Source organism: Ochotona curzoniae, unplaced genomic scaffold (genome assembly GCF_017591425.1).
Source record: "Ochotona curzoniae isolate NIBS_2020 unplaced genomic scaffold, NIBS_Ocur_1.0 scaffold_4701, whole genome shotgun sequence".
Taxonomy (NCBI): domain Eukaryota; kingdom Metazoa; phylum Chordata; class Mammalia; order Lagomorpha; family Ochotonidae; genus Ochotona; species Ochotona curzoniae.
In genome coordinates this window covers 79,196,314-79,213,589 of record NW_024467122.1, presented here as the reverse complement: position 1 = coordinate 79,213,589, position 17,276 = coordinate 79,196,314, and the positions used below count along the sequence as shown (strand labels likewise).

Below are 17,276 nucleotides of genomic sequence, written 5' to 3'. Positions count from 1 at the left end.
TTGTAAGAGTCCGTTTCATTAATTTCTGTCTTCTCATAAACTGTGATATTCACTTAAGAGCAAAGTGCAAAGAAATACAAACTGTTGTGTTCCTTGTTCACCACTGTCAGTGACTTCTGCCTTTTATTTTCCTTAGACTAAACAAACAGGTCATGATCTTTGGCATTCAAAATCTGAAGAAAGTCATTCCTGCTGCTGACATTGCACTACCACACCAACTATAAGCTTTGATTTCCTAGAAAAAGGATACTTCCTTCACCCTTGACCATTGTTAGCCAGTCCCTGAGATTTCTCTGTGAGGGAAACGTTGTCTTCTTCCAATGTTGAGTGTCTGCTGCAGGCTCCTGGCTGCTCCTGGCACACTTCATTTGTCCTCTCATCCCGTTTTCCTACTTCCTCAAAGGACCAGCCTTCGGTCCTCTTCTTTGCTGCTATGATTCCCTAGGTGGAAGGGAGTGGGAGAAAGAGGAAGAGGAGTAAGTTTATAAAGTAAGTGTCACACAGCTGTTTCCTTATCACTGTGATCCCTTGGTCTTGGGCCTGTCCAGTGTTTTCATTGATCTCCATGGACTCCTTTGTTAAACAATCATTTGTTCAGTTTGAGTCCCAGCTACTCTGCTGCTTTCTTTTTCTTTTCTTTTTTTTTTTTTTGATGATGTTTATGTAGTTGTTCAGGGTAGGAAGGGTCGAGGATCAGGGGAAAGTGGGTGAGACTGTTGTTTACACATTTTCTTTTTCTTCTTCCTGTATCTGGGGAGGGGAGGATACAAGGGAAGAAATCACACCCAGTCTCCCAACTGCCTCAGGACACAGGGATTGGGAACAGCCACCTGAAGTCATCCCAGGGTTCCCAATCCAGAGCATGCTGCAAGGGTTCTGCTCATGTGGTGTCGATAGTTCTAAGATCCAGCTACTCTGCTTTTTTTTTTTGTATTTTATTAATAATTTTACTTAGTTGCTTAGGGTACAAAGGGTCAAGGGCTGCAGGAAAGTGGGTAAGACCATTGTTTCCATACTAATATTTTTTTTTTCCTGTATCTGGGGTCAGGGGAGAAACAAAGGGAAAAGCCCCACCCAGCCTCCCACCCATCCCAGGTCCCCGATGTGAGGCACACTCCGAAGGTCCTGCTCAAGCAGTTTTGATAGTTCAGCAGTTCTGAATTGCTAATCTTGCCATTCCAATCACGATGAAATCTATTCAGAATCTACTGGCTGACACAGTCTCTTCATGGTTGGGGTTCTGAGATCAGCAGTTCAATTGGAGGAATCTCCAAAGAAACTTCATCTGAGATGATCCCAGACCTGATTCTTATGCATGCTTGCCAATACAGGGTCTGGCATAGTCCATTGGCCCAGTCAGCTTATGCATATGCTGGTTGTTCCAATTGCTGGGTCAGTTCTATTTCCAGCCCTGTCTTCCACATGAACCGATGGGTGTTGTAGTCCAGCCCGATCCAGTCCACTTCATACTTGGCCCTCATGTAAACCTGCAGGAGCTGCAGCCTAGTTGGGGTGACTTCCCATAACCCTCTCCTGGCCTGCCCCCTACCCTGGTTTCCATGCTTGCCAGTATGTACAGCAGACTTGTTCAGTCTTCCTCACATCCCGTTTAGATCTTGTACATGTCTGCGGGCACTGAAGCCTAGTTCAACCCAATGCCAAATGTATGCCGGTGGTTATCTTCCTCTGGCTTGGTCTGGGTTGCTCCCTATCATGGTTTTTGTGCTCACCTGTAGGGACAGTATCCCAACGGAGGAGTTTCCCAAGCTCCTCCATCAGGTTCTCTTCCTGTGCCAGATCTTGCGCATACTGGTGGTTTCATGGGTCAGCCCTCATCACTGGCCTTCATTCCATTCTGGTTCTTGATGTTGGATGTTTCAGCCCAGCCAAGGCTTATCCATACCCAGACACTGCTCACACATGGCTCAGTAGGGACAGAGACCCAGCCTAGTCTGTCCTACATCTACCCAGGTTCTCCAGAACACCAGAACACCAGATGGTGCTGGCATCTAGCCCAGCTCGGTGACCCAGCTCCAGTTCACACTTGTGCCAAGGGAGATTGCAGCCATATCCAGTCCAAAACGCAGCCCTCACTCCGGTGCCCACACTCTCCCATGAAAACCACAACCCATAAAGGGTGTACTCTCACAGCTCCCCAACCGAGTCTATTCCCAGCCCTGGATTACTTGCATGCCAGTGGTTACTCTGACCCAATTCGCTAAGACCCCTACCTGTGTCAATCTTTGCCTTCAATGCTGTGGCCTAGTATTCCTGGCTTTTGCAGACCTATTGGTGTAAGAACCTAGTTCGGCAGGACATGTACTCCATCCTGGTTTCTATTCTTTCTTGTGAGTTGGGGTTTGCTTGTTCCTGTCCGGCCCACTCCACATCCTATTTTAGGATGCACTTTTGGGTGCTGCTGCCTTGACCTGCCCAGACTGTTGTTGGTTCCTTTACCCATAAGTAATGGCAGGTGCCACGGTCACACCTAACTCAGCCCATCACCACCCCAGCTTGTGAGCTAACCTGCGGGACTTGTATTTCCACAGGGTTGGGCCCATACTTCCCCTACACAGTTTAGCCTCAGTACGAGTTATCTCACGTGCTGGTTAATGTCTTGACCTACCAAGTGTGATCAGTCCAATATTCCACCACCCAGTCAGGTATTGGTACCTAGCCCTGCCAGACAGGCCCTCATCCCTAGCTTTGGTGTGGACTGGTGTGTGGCAGTCAGTGATGCTCTATGCTAACAGCCCATCTCAGGATTGCTAATTGGGCTGGCGAATCAGTCTGGCCCAAATAGATTTTATGGACACTCCCCTCCAAACCATCAGGTCTCAGTCCTCACGCCTGCCTGAAAGTTTCATGACCCTGCCACAGGGAATCACCTAGAATTTATCTGTCACCTACACTAACAGTTGCCTTATTCATGGATGTCCCTAGGCAGCAATTACATATCCTAAAAACCCGAGTTTGCTGCCGGGTGGGCAGCAGACACAGCCTGGCACCACTTGGTGTACTGGCTGCCCAAAGCCAAGAACTCAGTCAGTGCCTTTCGGCAGTGGCTTTGGCCTGAGTCCCCAGCATTGGGTCTGGCCCAGCAGGGGCACCCCCCACAGCCGCCACACTGAGCTGCTTTTGTCCCCAACCCCAAGGCCTGAACCACTCACTACTCTGCTTCTGATCCAGCTTCTTGGTAACAAACCCATCCTGGGAGACATCAGATCATGACCCACATTCTTAGGTGCTTCAACCCATGTTGGAGACCAAGATGGAGTGCCCGGCTCCCAGATTTGGCTTGTTGTAGATATGTGGAGAGTGAATCAGCAGATGGAAAATGTCTCTCTGTCTCTTGATGTCTTTCTTTGTGGTGGTGGTCTCCTCCTCTTCCTCCTTTTCTTCTTTTTCCTCCTCCCTCCCCCCATTCTCTTCCTTCTTCCCTTTCTCCTCTACCTCCTCCTCCTTTTCAGATTTCATTTATTTGAAAGGCAAGGGTACAGAGAGAGAGAGATGGGCCTGGGCTAGTCTGAAGCCAGTTCTCACACACGGGTGCAGGGGCCCAAGGACTTGGAACAACCTCCACTGCTTTCCCAGGCATATTAGCAGGGGATTGGATCAGAAGTGGATCAATTAGGACTTGAGCCTACAGTTAGTCCATAAAGGATACAGGTGGCAGCTTAACCTGCTGTGACACAGTGCCAGCCCCTGTCTGCCTTTCAAGGAAATGAGAAAAGTCATTTTGAAAAAAATCATAAGATCAATCAGCCCAAAAACTTTGGGGAAAAATAATAACCTGCCAGTATCCTCACCTCTCTACGTAATTGCTTTGCTTTGTTCTTGGCTCAAGTACATACTTGGTTTTGCATTTTTATAGTCATAGCCTGACAACATTTTTATATTAGTCTTTTTAAACTCAACTTATATATTATTTTCCCTGTTGCTGTGTATATTTTGTAATTAGTTTTTATTGAACGTGTAATTGTTTCTTAGATATTTAATAATGGTTAAATAATAGGGAATGCCCTGTTCTTAAGCATTCTAATTTTTTTTCCTTCTGATTCTTTTTCCTTTAGTGCTTTAAGATTTACTTATTTGGTACCCATGCAATGGCCCAATGGCTAAATCCTCACATTGCAAGCTTGGCCCCTGTACTCATGGGGGAAAGTTAGAAGTTCCTGGCCCCTACTTGGGTGTGTCCTAGTCCCAACCATTGCAGCCCTTTGGGGAATGAACCAGCAGATGAAGATTCTCTTTCTCTGTAACTGTCTTTCAAATAAATAAATAAATCTTAAATAAAACAAATACTTGGAATGGTCTGCCTGACCAAAGCCAAATTAGGTACTTGTAAAAAAGCTAGAACTCTATCTGAAAATGTATCAATAAATTTATATTTGTACACTGTATTTGTAAAGTTGAAACACATATAAAAGTAATACTGCTTAGGGGGCTGGTGTGATGGTTCAATTGGCTAATCTTCTGTCTGCAAGCATCAGCATTCTATCTGGGTACTGGTTCATGTCTCAGCTGCTCCAGTTTCCATCCAGCTCCATGCTTATGGCCTGAGAAAGCAGTAGAGATTGGCCCTGGGACCTTGCACTTGTGGAGGAGACTCAAGAAGAAGCTCCTGACTCCTGGCTTTAGATTGGCTCAGTTCCTGCTGTTGTGACCATTTAGGGAGTGAACCAGCAGATAGAACATCTTTTCTCCATAAATCTGATCTGCTTTTCCAATAAAAATAATGTTTTTAAAATTTATTTATTTGTTTTTTAAAGATTTATTTATATTACAAAGTCAGATATACAGAGAGGAGGAAAGACAGAGAGGAAGATCTTCCATCTGCTGATACACTCCCGAAGTGACTGCAATAGCTGATGCTATGCCGATCCGAAGCCAGGAACCAGGAACCTCCTTCAGATCTCCCACATGGATGCAGGGTCCCAAGGCTTTGGGCCGTCCTCCACTGCCTTCCCAGGCTCAAGCAGGGAGCTGGATGGGAAGTGGAGCTGCCAGGATTAGAACTGGCACCCATATGGGATCCTAGCGGGCTCAAGGCAAGGACGTAAGCCGCCAGGCCATCATGCTGGGGCCCAAAAATTTATTTAAAAGACAGAGAAAAGTTTACCCCCCAAATGGCTATAATGGTGGGGGCAGCTGAAATCAGGAGCCAGGAACTGCTTCTCGGTCTCCCTCATGGGTACAGAGGCCCAAGGACATGGGCCATCTTCTGCTGCTTTCCCAGGCACGTAAGTAGGGAGCTAGATCAGCAGTGGAGCAGCTGGGACATAATTGACACCCATATGGGATGCTGGCATTAAAGGTTAAGTGCTGTTTATAATACTGTAGCGATACTGTTTGACATATAACTTGTGAGAAATTCTATCTTGGGTGAATTTGTGATAGTGAGGTGCCTGGAGGCAGGGGTTTGCCACTTACCCAGTCATGTGTAGTTGCAACACCACTTTCTGGAGAGTTGTGCCACTCGGTGTGCACAGAGGGCAGGATATGTCCATGTCTGCGTGGACCTGGCCTAAGCAGTGTGTCCACCTGGAAGGTTGGTGTACTGGCGCAGAGGCAGGATTGTGGGCTGAGCAAGATGGGCAGGGAGGATGGTCTCCTTGCTCCGAGTTTGAGCCAGTGTGAGGATGAGAGCAGCTTCCTGTGGGAAAGCCTGTTGCCCCCTTGGCCTTGGGCCTCCTCTGCAGCACTGCTTCATTGAGGATTTAGGGTTCTCTTCTGTGTATCTTCAATTACAGGCTTCCCTGGAACTGTCTCCTGACCAGTACCTTTAGGTCATCTTGCTGCTGAGGTTTAATGAGTCATTTGCTAATCAATAGCAATTTTAGAATAAAAAAATCAAGGAATCAAGGGTGTCTGCTACATAGGAAAAAAAAAATATCCAGGGGGTGATAGTTTTCTAGAGTTTATTCAAGAGGTGGACAGATGTTTTGGCAGAAGCATGTTAGCTTAGTTCTGATTGAATTATGTAACCTCTTCTACCTGTCCCCAACTTCCCCCTCGCCCCCTACCCCACAAAAAGTTATGCAAAGTTGGTGATGGCTTACTGAGAGTGAATCGGCAGAGGTGGGTGTATTAAGTCTCATGCATGAATCAAATTTTCTAAAGGACGGGAGAGCAGAGATATTCTTTAAAAAAATGAAAAGGCCTGGTGACTAGTTTTCCTCCAATGACGAGTTCAAAGGCAGCTGGTGTTCCCTGGGCACACACTGTAAGTGTACCCTCTTTCTAACTGTACAGCCGCCTGGAAATTTCCAGGTCTTGAAGTTTAAGATCTGCTTGTCAGGCTTGTTACTACCTAGACACATTCCTCTCTTACGTATAAAGCAGTTAAATTAAAAAAAAAAGACATATTTTCACTTTTTAATTTAAAGAAAGGGGAAGATTTTTCACGCACTAGTTCGCTCCCCAACTGCCGTCAAACAGCCAGGGCTGGGGCAGAGTGAAGTCAGGAGCCAGAAACTCCGTCTGGTTCTCCCACATGGAGCCCAAGTCCTTTGGCCATCCTCTCCTGCCACCCAGGAATATTAGAAGGAGGCTAATTGGAAGCATGGTGCAGCCAGGACTTGAACTGAGTACTCCAACACTCCAAGCTCTGACTCAAACTACTGCACCAGATGTATCCCACTGCATTTTAAAAATCTGTTGGTGTGTCTTGCTGTGGTCGGGTATGGGGCCATGCGTGGGAGCTCCTGCTGTGTTGGCTCCTGTCTGATGCTGCTGTAATGAAGGTATCCTCTTTCTGTTACAGTCCTTGCCGGTGTCCAGCCATGGGGGATATGAAAACTCCAGATTTTGATGATCTCTTGGCTGCCTTTGACATCCCGGACCCCACCAGCCTTGATGCCAAGGAGGCCATCCAGACACCCAGCGAGGAGCATGAGAGCTCTCTTAAAGCCCCAGGCATGTGTATGGATGAGAACGTGTCCTTGTCCCACTCAGGATCTGCCCCTGACGTACCTGCCGTGAGTGTTATTGTCAAGAACACCAGCCGCCAGGAGTCGTTTGAAGCAGAGAAAGATCCCATTGCCCCCAGCCTCCTGCACAATGGGTTCCGGGGCTCAGATCTGCCTGCCGACCCCCACAACTGCGGCAAGTTTGATTCTACTTTCATGAATGGAGGTAGTGTCAGGAGCTTTGCTGGCAAGCTGGAGCCCCCCAAGTCAGAGCCATTACCCACCTTCAACCAGTTTAGTCCAATCTCCAGCCCAGAGCCTGAGGATCCCATCAAAGATAACGGGTTTGGGACCAAGGCCAAGCACTCGGACAGTTACTTCTCACCTCCTCTTGGGTGCGGGACTATGGGGGGCCCAGTTCTGGAGGCTCTGGGCAAATTTCCAGTTCCAGAGCTGCACATGTTCGATCACCTTTGTAAGAAAGAACCCAAGCCAGAACCCCTATCCTTGGGGCCCCAGCAGGAGCAGGGGCGAGGTGGACAGAAAGCAGTGGAGCCCCTGAAAGAGTTGGATGCCCACCGATTCTTTGGCGAAGCTTTGGAGTTCAACAGCCACACTAGCAACAGCCTTGCAGAGCCCAGGAAGCTGGCCTCGGACCTTGGTGCCTGTTCCTCTGTTCCGCCCAGGCAGCGTCTCAAGCCAGCCCATTCCAAGCTGTCTTCTTGTGTTGCAGCCTTGGTGGCCCTGCAGGCCAAAAGAGTGGCCAGTGTCCCCAAGGAGGGTCTGCCAGGCACCACCAAGGATTCCTCAGGGCCTGCTAGAGAGTGTCCTAAAAGCAGCCCCAAAATGCCCAAGTCACCAAAGAGCCCCCGAAGCCCTCTGGAGGCCACTAGGAAAAGTGTCAAGCCATCAGACAGCCCTCGGAGCATTTGCAGCGACAGCAGCAGCAAAGGCTCCCCCTCAGTGGCTGCCAGCTCCCCACCAGCAATTCCCAAAGTCAGGATCAAAACCATTAAGACATCCTCGGGGGAAATCAAACGGACCGTCACAAGGATCCTTCCAGACCCTGATGATCCAAGTAAATCCCCCGTGGGGTCACCTCTAGGGACCCCCGTTGCTGAGGCCCCAAGCGAGGTGCCAGGGGATGAAGTTGTGGCCCTGCCTATGGAGGAGCACTTGGCTGAGGCCAGCACAGATTCAGGGAGCCCCCAAGGGGACAGAAATGGGGACGAAAGCACGACAAAGGCCGGTGACTCTTCATCTCCCTGTTCTGGGGCCCGGGTCCCTAAGGGAGCTGCCATGGGCTCACAGTTGGGCAAGAATCAACAGAACACAGTGCTGCAGGTGTCAGCCCTGGCCCCAGCCAGCCTCCTACCCAAAGCTGTGCACCTGGCCAACCTGAACCTGGTCCCCCACAGCGTGGCTGCGTCTGTGACAGCCAAGTCCTCAGCGCAGAGACGGAACCAGCCCACACAGATGTCGGTGCCTCTGGTCCACCAGGTGAAAAAGGCTGCCCCGTTCATTGTGGAGGTCTTCAACAGGGTCCTCCACAGCTCCAACCCTGTGCCCCTCTATGCGCCCAATCTCAGCCCGCCTGCAGACAGCAGGATCCACGTGCCGGCCAGTGGGTACTGCTGCCTTGAGTGCGGGGATGCATTTGCCTTAGAGAAGAGCCTGAGCCAGCATTATGGCCGGCGGAGTGTCCACATCGAGGTGCTGTGCACGCTGTGCTCCAAGACGCTGCTCTTCTTCAATAAGTGCAGTCTGCTGCGGCACGCCCGTGACCACAAGAGCAAAGGACTGGTCATGCAGTGCTCTCAGCTGCTCGTGAAGCCTATCTCTGCGGACCAAATGTTTGTGCCGCTCCCTGCAAACTCCATCACACCAGCAGCCCTGGCCCCCACCACAGCCCCGGTCCCAGCTCCAGCCCCTCCCACCTCCCCCAAGCCTGGCCCCACTTCCGGCAGTGCGAGCCCATCTCCTCCAGCCTTGCCACTCTACCCAGACCCCGTGAGGCTCATCCGGTATGGAAGCAAGTGTCCCGAGTGTCACAAACAGATGCGAGACTACATGGTCTTGGCTGCGCATTTCCAGAGGACAGAAGAAGCCGAGGGGCTGGTAAGCAGACCCTCCCCCTCTGGGGCATGGGCTGGGGCATGGCGAGGAAAGCAGCAGAGGACTGTCAGGTTGTCTGGCCCCACAGTTAGTAACCCACCTGAATCTGCAGGGTTTGCTGAGTGCTGGAAACGGCATCCTAACCATAGTAGAGGGATGGTTCTCACCCCTCCTTGCTCAGCTCCTCCTCAAGGGGCTGTCAGTATGTAGTGCTGGGCCTGAGTGGCCTTCCATGGAACAGTCTTCGGGTCCCTGGCATGTGGGCATGATCGTGGTGTGCATATGAAGTCCTTGGTGGACTGGGTGGGTGAGGTCTGGCCCTGTGTCTCAGTCTGTTCTCTGAGAACCGTGTCTTGGGTGGGATCCAATTTCGCTGCTGTGGATGTTTGTGCAGTCCCTCTGGGTACTGCAGTAGGGCCTGTGGCAGGAGGTGGGGGCCAGACCGAGGTGCCCAAGCTTTGCAGACCTCCTGCCCTTCATGTTCTCACTGCCCCAGACCAGTAGCTGGGCCAAGTGCCAGGTTGTGTGTGAGGGACTGTTTCTCTAAAGACCTTTTGTGCATTCCCACCGCGTGTGTCAGCAGCAGGTCCTGGGCAGGGGACTCTGGACAAGCCCACAGAGGCCTGTGGCAAAACAAGACAGCAGTTTTGGCTCGGGTCCAACCAGGGGCCTGCGCATATGCTGGTGGCCATGGAGCTTTGCATGTGTTTCCCCAGTGTCCGCCATGTACGGGGCTTTGCTGGGTGGAGGTGCCAACAGGAGGGAGTCTGTCCACGGGGCTACAGGCCCGATAAATGAAGGCTTGCAGGGCCGTGACCCTGGTTGCATTGCTGCTGAGGGACTGACTTGCAGGGACTGCAGGCAGAGGGAGGTTGCCCTGCAGAGGTGATGTTGAAATGGGCCTGCAGGAATGAGCTTGAGGGAGGGCTTGTGAGGTGCAGAGTGGGAACAGGGAGAGGCTGTTGTGGTTGAGGCAGAAAGGCAAGAAGTTGAACCCAGTAGGTGTGCAGGGCTTCTGCCGAAGACTCAGCCCTCTGAAGGGGCCCGGGGTTTCACAGGGCCCTTCTCAGGCTGCTTATGTTCACCTGCTTTGTACTTCAGTTTATATTTGCCTCCAGATGAGTCAGATCGGCTCAGCCCCTGGGCCGGGACCTCCATGTTCCTGCTTGGCTGGCATGCTTGCCTTGGGCCAGGAGCACACTTTCTTGGTTGTGTGACTAGGTCCCTTGGTGATGGCGGTCTGAGGCCAGGGCTCGTGTCGCCTTCGTCACAATGTTCTATCTTCTGAAACCTGAGGGCACAGAAGGATCCCAGGTTGATGCCCTTTCTATACTTTCTCCCCTACTCAGAGCAGGCCAGGAGCACCCCAACAGGGAGAGAGAGCAGGGCAGGAGCACCCCTACAGAGAGAGAGAGCAGGCCAGGAGCACCCCAAGAAGGAGAGCAGGCCTGGAGCACCCCAACAGGGAGAGAGAGCAGGCCAGGAGCATCCCGACAAGGAGAGAGAGGCCAGGAGCACCCCAAGAAGGAGAGCAGGCCTGGAGCACCCCAACAGGGAGAGAGAAGGCTGGGGTATCCCAAGAAGGAGAGCGCCTTGGAAGCTTCTAGCCAAATCCTGAGGTTCGGGGGTTAGGAGAATACAGTCGAGTGCCTCTGGGAGCAGCCAGTTTTGTTTTTGTTTTTGTTTTTTAAAGATTTATTTTATCTTTATTGCAAAGTCAGTTATACAGCGAGGAGGAGAGACAGAGAGCAAGATCTTCTGTCCGATTATTCACTCCTCAAGTGACCGCAATGATCGGTGCCATGCCAATCTGAAACCAGGAGCCAGAAACTTCCTCCAGGTCTCCCACACTGGTGCAGGGTCCCAAGGCTTTGGGCCATTTTTGAATGCTTTCCCACGCCACAAGCAGGGAGCTGGATGGGAAGTAGAATAGCTGGGACACAAATTGGAGCCCATATGGGATCCTGGTGTTTGCAAAGTGAGGATTTAGCTGCTGAGTCATTGCACAGGGTCCTATGCCGGAGTCCAGCTCCAGCTGAGTTCGGAACTCGCGAAGGGTGCGTGGATGAGGCGCAAAGAGGAAAGAAAGAGACGGACCACTAGGACTTGGTGATCATAATGGACAATGCACAAAAGCTGTCCGCTTTATTTATACAAAATCAGTCAAATTCTGGCTCAGACTTTTTACGTCATTAACAAATGGATATTTCTAAGGATAATTCTGCCTTTAGTTTTACTTAGAAACAATAGAAGTTCCTGCTAGGATTCTTATCCTACAACTCAATCTTGTATCACAAAGAAAAGGAGAACTTAAAGATCAAGGAGAGAATGAAAGCCTAAATACAGGTCCCTTGATTAGCATAGGTTCAATGGGGACAGTTAAGATAATAGGAATGACAAAAGGCCCCATTTGCAAAACATTGACCTCCAAGTTCAGGCTGAGCAAAAGGTTAACCTCGCAGTAGCAAATGTCAGGATGGATTAGAATTCTTCCACAGGGTGGTCCAGTGTCCATGCAAAAGAAGGTGGAGCTGCATTCAGGTGGTTGTAGAGACATCCGCCGGGTGAACAGCGGGAAATTCCTTGCGGCCCTGCCTGCAATGGAACACTCTTCACCCCCTCATGTCCTCCACATCTACTGCATGGACCCCAGCATCTCCCCCTCTCTTATTATTAAGTTGGAGGGTGCAGAGTTCTCTGCGAGTGGCTTGAATCATGGAGCTCAAACGTCAGAAGATGACTGGGCCAAAAAACAATACAAAAAGGAGAACAATTAGTGTTATTCCTAAATTTATAAAAAATGAGTAGGAGGTCTTATCAGAAATGAAAGATGAAAGAGATTGTAAGAATTGATTAGTAACACTTCCAGCAGAGAGAGCCTGAAGGCGAGAGAGATGGCAGAAATCTGAGCATGTAATTCCTGAATGCTAAGGCTAGTAGATGTGTCATTCCATACACCTTGGAGATGAGTTTTAACATCACTCCAAGAGACATGTGAGTCATTATAAGGGAGAGAAGTGACACAAATCCATTTATAAATACTATGGCAAGTGGTACCAAATCTGGTTTTTAAACATTAAGTTTCATTGCCAATATAAATATCTGCTTCTTCTAATGCACCAATTTTGGCCTCTAAATTGCTCAATACTTTCCTATGTACTTATTGCACCAGCTGTAAGAGGTCCAATTAGGGTAACAAATGCAGTGAGACCCAAACATAACATACAAAGGATGGACAAAGTTGTTGAAAACAATTCCAAAGCATAAAGATCAGCATCATCATACCATGGTTCAGTCAAATTTACAGGTAACATTACATATGAGGGTCTTCTCAAGACACCAAAAGTACCAGGTTTCAGGGAACAATTAAGACAATTAGTGACAACACACTTTGTACAAGTTACAGTGTATACAGAGTCATCTCAGAAAAGCCAGAGGGAGCTTAAGGCTCCATCTTGTAAGGGAGGAATGTTACTTATCAGCAGTCCTTTTGGAAGTAGATTGAGTCCTGCATGGGGATGTCTTCGGTGGTAGATGGTAGTCAGCAGATGTACACGTGACGTGTCCTCGTGGCAGGTGTTGATCTTCTGCGCACACTTGGCCTTTAAAAACAGTTCCAGGTGGAAGTGTCCATTGACCTCAGCAAGGGTAGCACTGAGGCTAGTGAAACTCTTTCTGTTGTTTTGGCCAGAGGGAAGCAAGAAGGAGAGATGGCACCAGGGTTCCTCCTGGTACTTAGGTCACTACTCTTCCTCTGGGCCTCTGGGAAAGTAGGCTGTAAAGGCAGTCTTTGGGATGTCAGGTTAATAAGTTAGCCATATCTATATAAATTCTGGAGATCTACCTGTATATTCTGAGAGGCCTTTTGAATTTTTAGAGAGGAAGTAGAAGAGAAATGAAGAGAAAGCTAATCACGCTTAGTAACAACATCAGGTGAAAACTATTAAAACACAGTTTTAGAAAATAAATTTTAAAATAAAGATACTGGCTTAAATAATACATTGAAAAGGCAGTGAGAATATACCATGAGTAACCTGGTTATTAACCTGGTTATTATTACAAACATATGGATGACTTGAAACATTTTCAATGACAGTCTGAGGCTTAACTTATGTGAGCCAAAAGCAACCTTAATTTAGGAAAAAGCAATAAAATAGTTTCAGTAATGACCTAAGATCTTAGACATTTTGAAATTATAAATTGGTTAGAATAACCTGTTGTTTGTAGTATAATAAGTTTGCATGGTTATTCAGATGGTTTCTCATCTGATCTCAAGGAACATTGAGACCAGACAGTAAAACACACACACACACACACATTCACTCCCCCCTATTTTTTTTTTTTTTTTTTTACTATAGAGGACTGTAAGAGTATAATTTCAAACAATTTTAACAAAAAGACATACAGCAAGACAAACATAGGTGGCCACCACACTCATTCAATTTTAAATAGCTAATGAGGGTCTCATATGGACCCTGACTCAAGAAGTTGTGTTGTATCCAGCTCTCGAGTCCTAGATGAGTACTCAAAACAAGCAAATTTGGATGATGATGTAACTGTATATAGGCAGAGGTCAGTGCAAATCCTGTGAGCCAGGAAGCCAGGACTGGCAGTGGGGCCGTGTAAATCATCACGGTGGCCTCCCCAGATGACCAAGCCAGGCTCCAGAACACAGGATGGCTACTACCCTCTGACTGAGGCCTCCAAAATGTTGCAGAGTGCAAGAAAAATCATGTCAGATAAATTTAGAATTTATTAAGGCGCCTTTATAAACCAAGCTTAGTGATAGCAGTACCCATTAAAATTAGTGAGAAGTCAACAATGATAACTCAGTCTGAGTTAAAGCCCTGAGAGAAAAAAATTGGACATTATCAAAGACCCTGATTTTAGTTATCTTAGCAATATAGATTAACCCAAGAGATATACAGTCAGCAGCCTAGACATATTTGCAAAACTGTAAACATTTATCTGTATCTGGCTTTTTGTTGTTAAGCATTACCTGTCCTGGAACTTTTGGAAATGCAGAAATTTGAATTAGTCTTCTGTAAAAAAATTTTTTATAGTAATAGTATTTTGATATGACAGAATTATGTTCCACTTAGCATCTCACAGTATATTTAATACAATCCAAATGCCTACTCAGTGGTATCTACTAAATAAAACTTTCAAATTTTTAAAATGCATATCAAGGATGTCAAGATTTATAATATCTAATTGAAATAGAATCTCTTTATAAAACACAATATAGATTGGCATTAAGTGACCACTTTAAATATCTATAAATAAGTACATAACTTTTATCAATGTTAAGCGAAGTGAACATACTGAAAGGCAGAAAACACAAAGATCACTTCAACATAGAATCTTATATTCTGAGACACTTCAACAAAGCCAGGTCTGGAGTTCACTGGAGCCAACTAGAAAGATTTAATCGTTAATTAGATTTAAAAAAAAACAATTAAGAGGAGATGTTATAATAATATGTGCTTTTAAAACTTTGTTGTTATAACAGAAGATCAGATTTTAATTCCATAAAGCAATGATGGACATTTTAGAAACCGCTGCAAACAGTTTTTAAAGAAGATATATCTAAATATAAAGACTAGCAGATAAAAGCATAGGTGCATCCCATACCTGGAAAAAAATGGATTAGATGTTGCTTTGATTCCAGTTTATGTTTGGTGTAAATGTTACACCTTTAAAGGAATGCCTTAAACAATACCCTAAGAGTTATATTCATAAAATTCAAAAATTCAAGATAAAAACTTAATAGAGTTAAGAGAGAGATGTTAATTATGAAAAATCATTGTTTATAACAGTACAAGATGCTAGATATTTTTGTGTGGACCCAGATTGGGGGTACCAGGCTTGACAAAGGGGAAAAAAGTAAAACGTGCTGGAGAAACTGCACCTGTGGGCTGAGTATCCTAACAGAGTGGAAGGGGAGGAGGTCAGGGAGAGATTGTACCTGCTGGAGAGAAGAGAGTTTAACCCTGAAGTTGCTGGGCAGGAGGAGGAACTTCCGTAGAGGATGCTAATCCACGTGAGCAAGTCCATGACCTATGGAAAAATGAAAGCACTCCCTCCTCCAAATTTTAAGAGGAAATTGGGTCCTTTCCATTGGCCAGTAAGGATATCTTCAAAATCTGATTAGAGAAACTATTTTGTTAGATGACCCATCTGTAAAGACTAAAGAAGCAGGTTAAGGAAAAAGTTAAGGAACAAATCTTTTGAAATATAACTGGATGACCTAACAAGAAGGAGATTTTTAGCTAAATGTTATCAAATTGTACCTACAAGGGTGAAGAGTGCTATTTGTCAGGTCTCATCCTTGGATATTAGATAACTAAGCTGTTAAAAACTATAAGGAACAATTATTTAATTTACATCTTTGCAAAAAGGCTCCTATTCCTATGATATCTCTTAATAATTAAGGTGGAGACCAAAGCACAATAAGGAGTAATAACCTTTTTATACATGGAAAGGAGATGCAGCCACTCTAAAGGCCCTTGTTGTCACAAACATACAGTTGGGATATGAACAGTAGGTAGTATAATTAATTGCCAAGGAAGATACCAACTTTTAATTAGCATTACCACAATCAATATCAAATTTACTGTTACTCTTCTATAGGCACAGCTTGGGTAAAATATTGCTGTCTTTTAAATCTCTGATTCTTTAGGGCCCGAGACTGGCCCCGCCAGGAGTTTCCTGACCACAGCTGCTGGCCATCATGATCAATTTTAGATTTACATTTACATACTTTTGCCCAATGTACACCTCTATGACATTTAGGACTTATTTTAGGGCAGTGATCCTTAACAGTATTAGTGCCACATTTTTGAGCTAAAAGAGATGCTGCTGCTTGGCATGGTTTTGGAAGGTGTCTGGGCTTCCCACCATTAAAACATTTACCATGACATTTAAATCTATTTTGCTTTAACCCATTGCTTAATGCAGCACTCGATATTTTAGTTTTGTACCTTTCAGAGACAATATCCATACATGACCCCATTACTTGGGCGGCCCAGGACAGGGTCCGCCTCCCGTTTCCCTGCATCTGACCCTGTACAGACTGATTACTCAATTTAGATCGACACTGAGGCAATAGAACTGTTCCATTCTTGTGGAATTTAGACTGACAAGCTTTCTGCCAATGAAATCCCTTCTCACACCGTGGACAGACAGTGCGAGGAATATTTAAATTAGGATTAGGAGTGTCCATATAAGTTTTTTCCTGTTTGAAATTTTGGGATAATTTTCTGACAGGACAGCTGTGGCTGAAATGCCCTACTCCACCACAAGAATAGCAATTGTTTCTTTTTCTATTTCTTTGATTGCCTCTTATGTTCTTTAAAATCTGAGTGGCAGTTTGACCTTGAAGAGCTGCAGCAATAGTTAACCCTTGTATGTAAGATGGAGTTACTTCAGCACAAGCTCGAACATAGTCTGACAAATCTCCTGTCCTTCTCACTGGCTGAATTAAGGTCTGGCAAGTTGGAGTAGCATTTTCAAAAGCTAGCTGTTTAACTATGAGATCTGTAGCTGTATTGTTAATTACTGTCCGGCTCACTGCCTCGGTGAGTCTAGCTACAAACTCTTCAAAAGGCTCCTCAGGCTTCTGCTTAACATTTACAAAATTTGAAGACTTTTGATCTGGAGATGGCAGGCGTCTCCATGCTCCTAGTGCCAGGGAGGAGATAAGCTGTAAGGTCTCCTTAGGCAGAGTAAGTTGTTCTGAAACGCCAAGATGAGTGCCCTGTCCTAAAAGCATGTCTAGGGTAAAAGAAGGTTTGCCACACCTCACAGATCCCTGAGACTTTACTTCTGCCTTAGCTAATTCCTCATATTCCATTTTCCACAAAAGGAAGTTTCCTCCTGTGAGGCAAGCCTTGGCAATCTGAAACCAATCATATGGAGTCATCCACTTTGCAGCTAGTCCCTCCACCATTGCCATAGTGTACGGGGAGTTTGGCCCGTAGTCAGAGACAGCATGCTTAAGTTCTTTAATAAGCTTATAAGGCAACGGCTCCCATTCAGGTTCATCCCATTCATAAACAACAGGAAAACAGAAAAAATCACCTTCCTTATGCGCCTGCTGCATTGCCCCTCTAAAGCCAACCTTTGCTGGATCTGGTCTAGCTGGAAGGGGCTCATAAGGCTTAGCAGAATACCTTGAAGGCTTATCATGTAACTCAGCCATTTGCCCCTTTTCACAATCTCTAACTCCTGATCTGAATATTTCTGGTT

General features: G+C 46.6%; 1 protein-coding gene across 2 annotated transcripts in view; it reads left to right on the top strand.

Annotated features, from left to right (window-relative positions):
* The window catches only part of ZNF592 (zinc finger protein 592), a 50,634-nt gene that overhangs the window by 15,350 nt on the left and 18,008 nt on the right, over positions 1 to 17,276 (top strand). The window contains exon 2 of one of the 2 annotated variants that reach the window (XM_040968500.1): positions 6,767 to 9,029. In XM_040968500.1, coding sequence (XP_040824434.1) covers positions 6,786 to 9,029 — 2,244 coding nt within the window. In that variant the 5' untranslated portion in view covers positions 6,767 to 6,785. Of the gene's footprint in view, positions 1 to 6,408; positions 9,030 to 17,276 lie in introns of those variants that run through there. The other variant, XM_040968499.1, reaches the window with a different exon arrangement.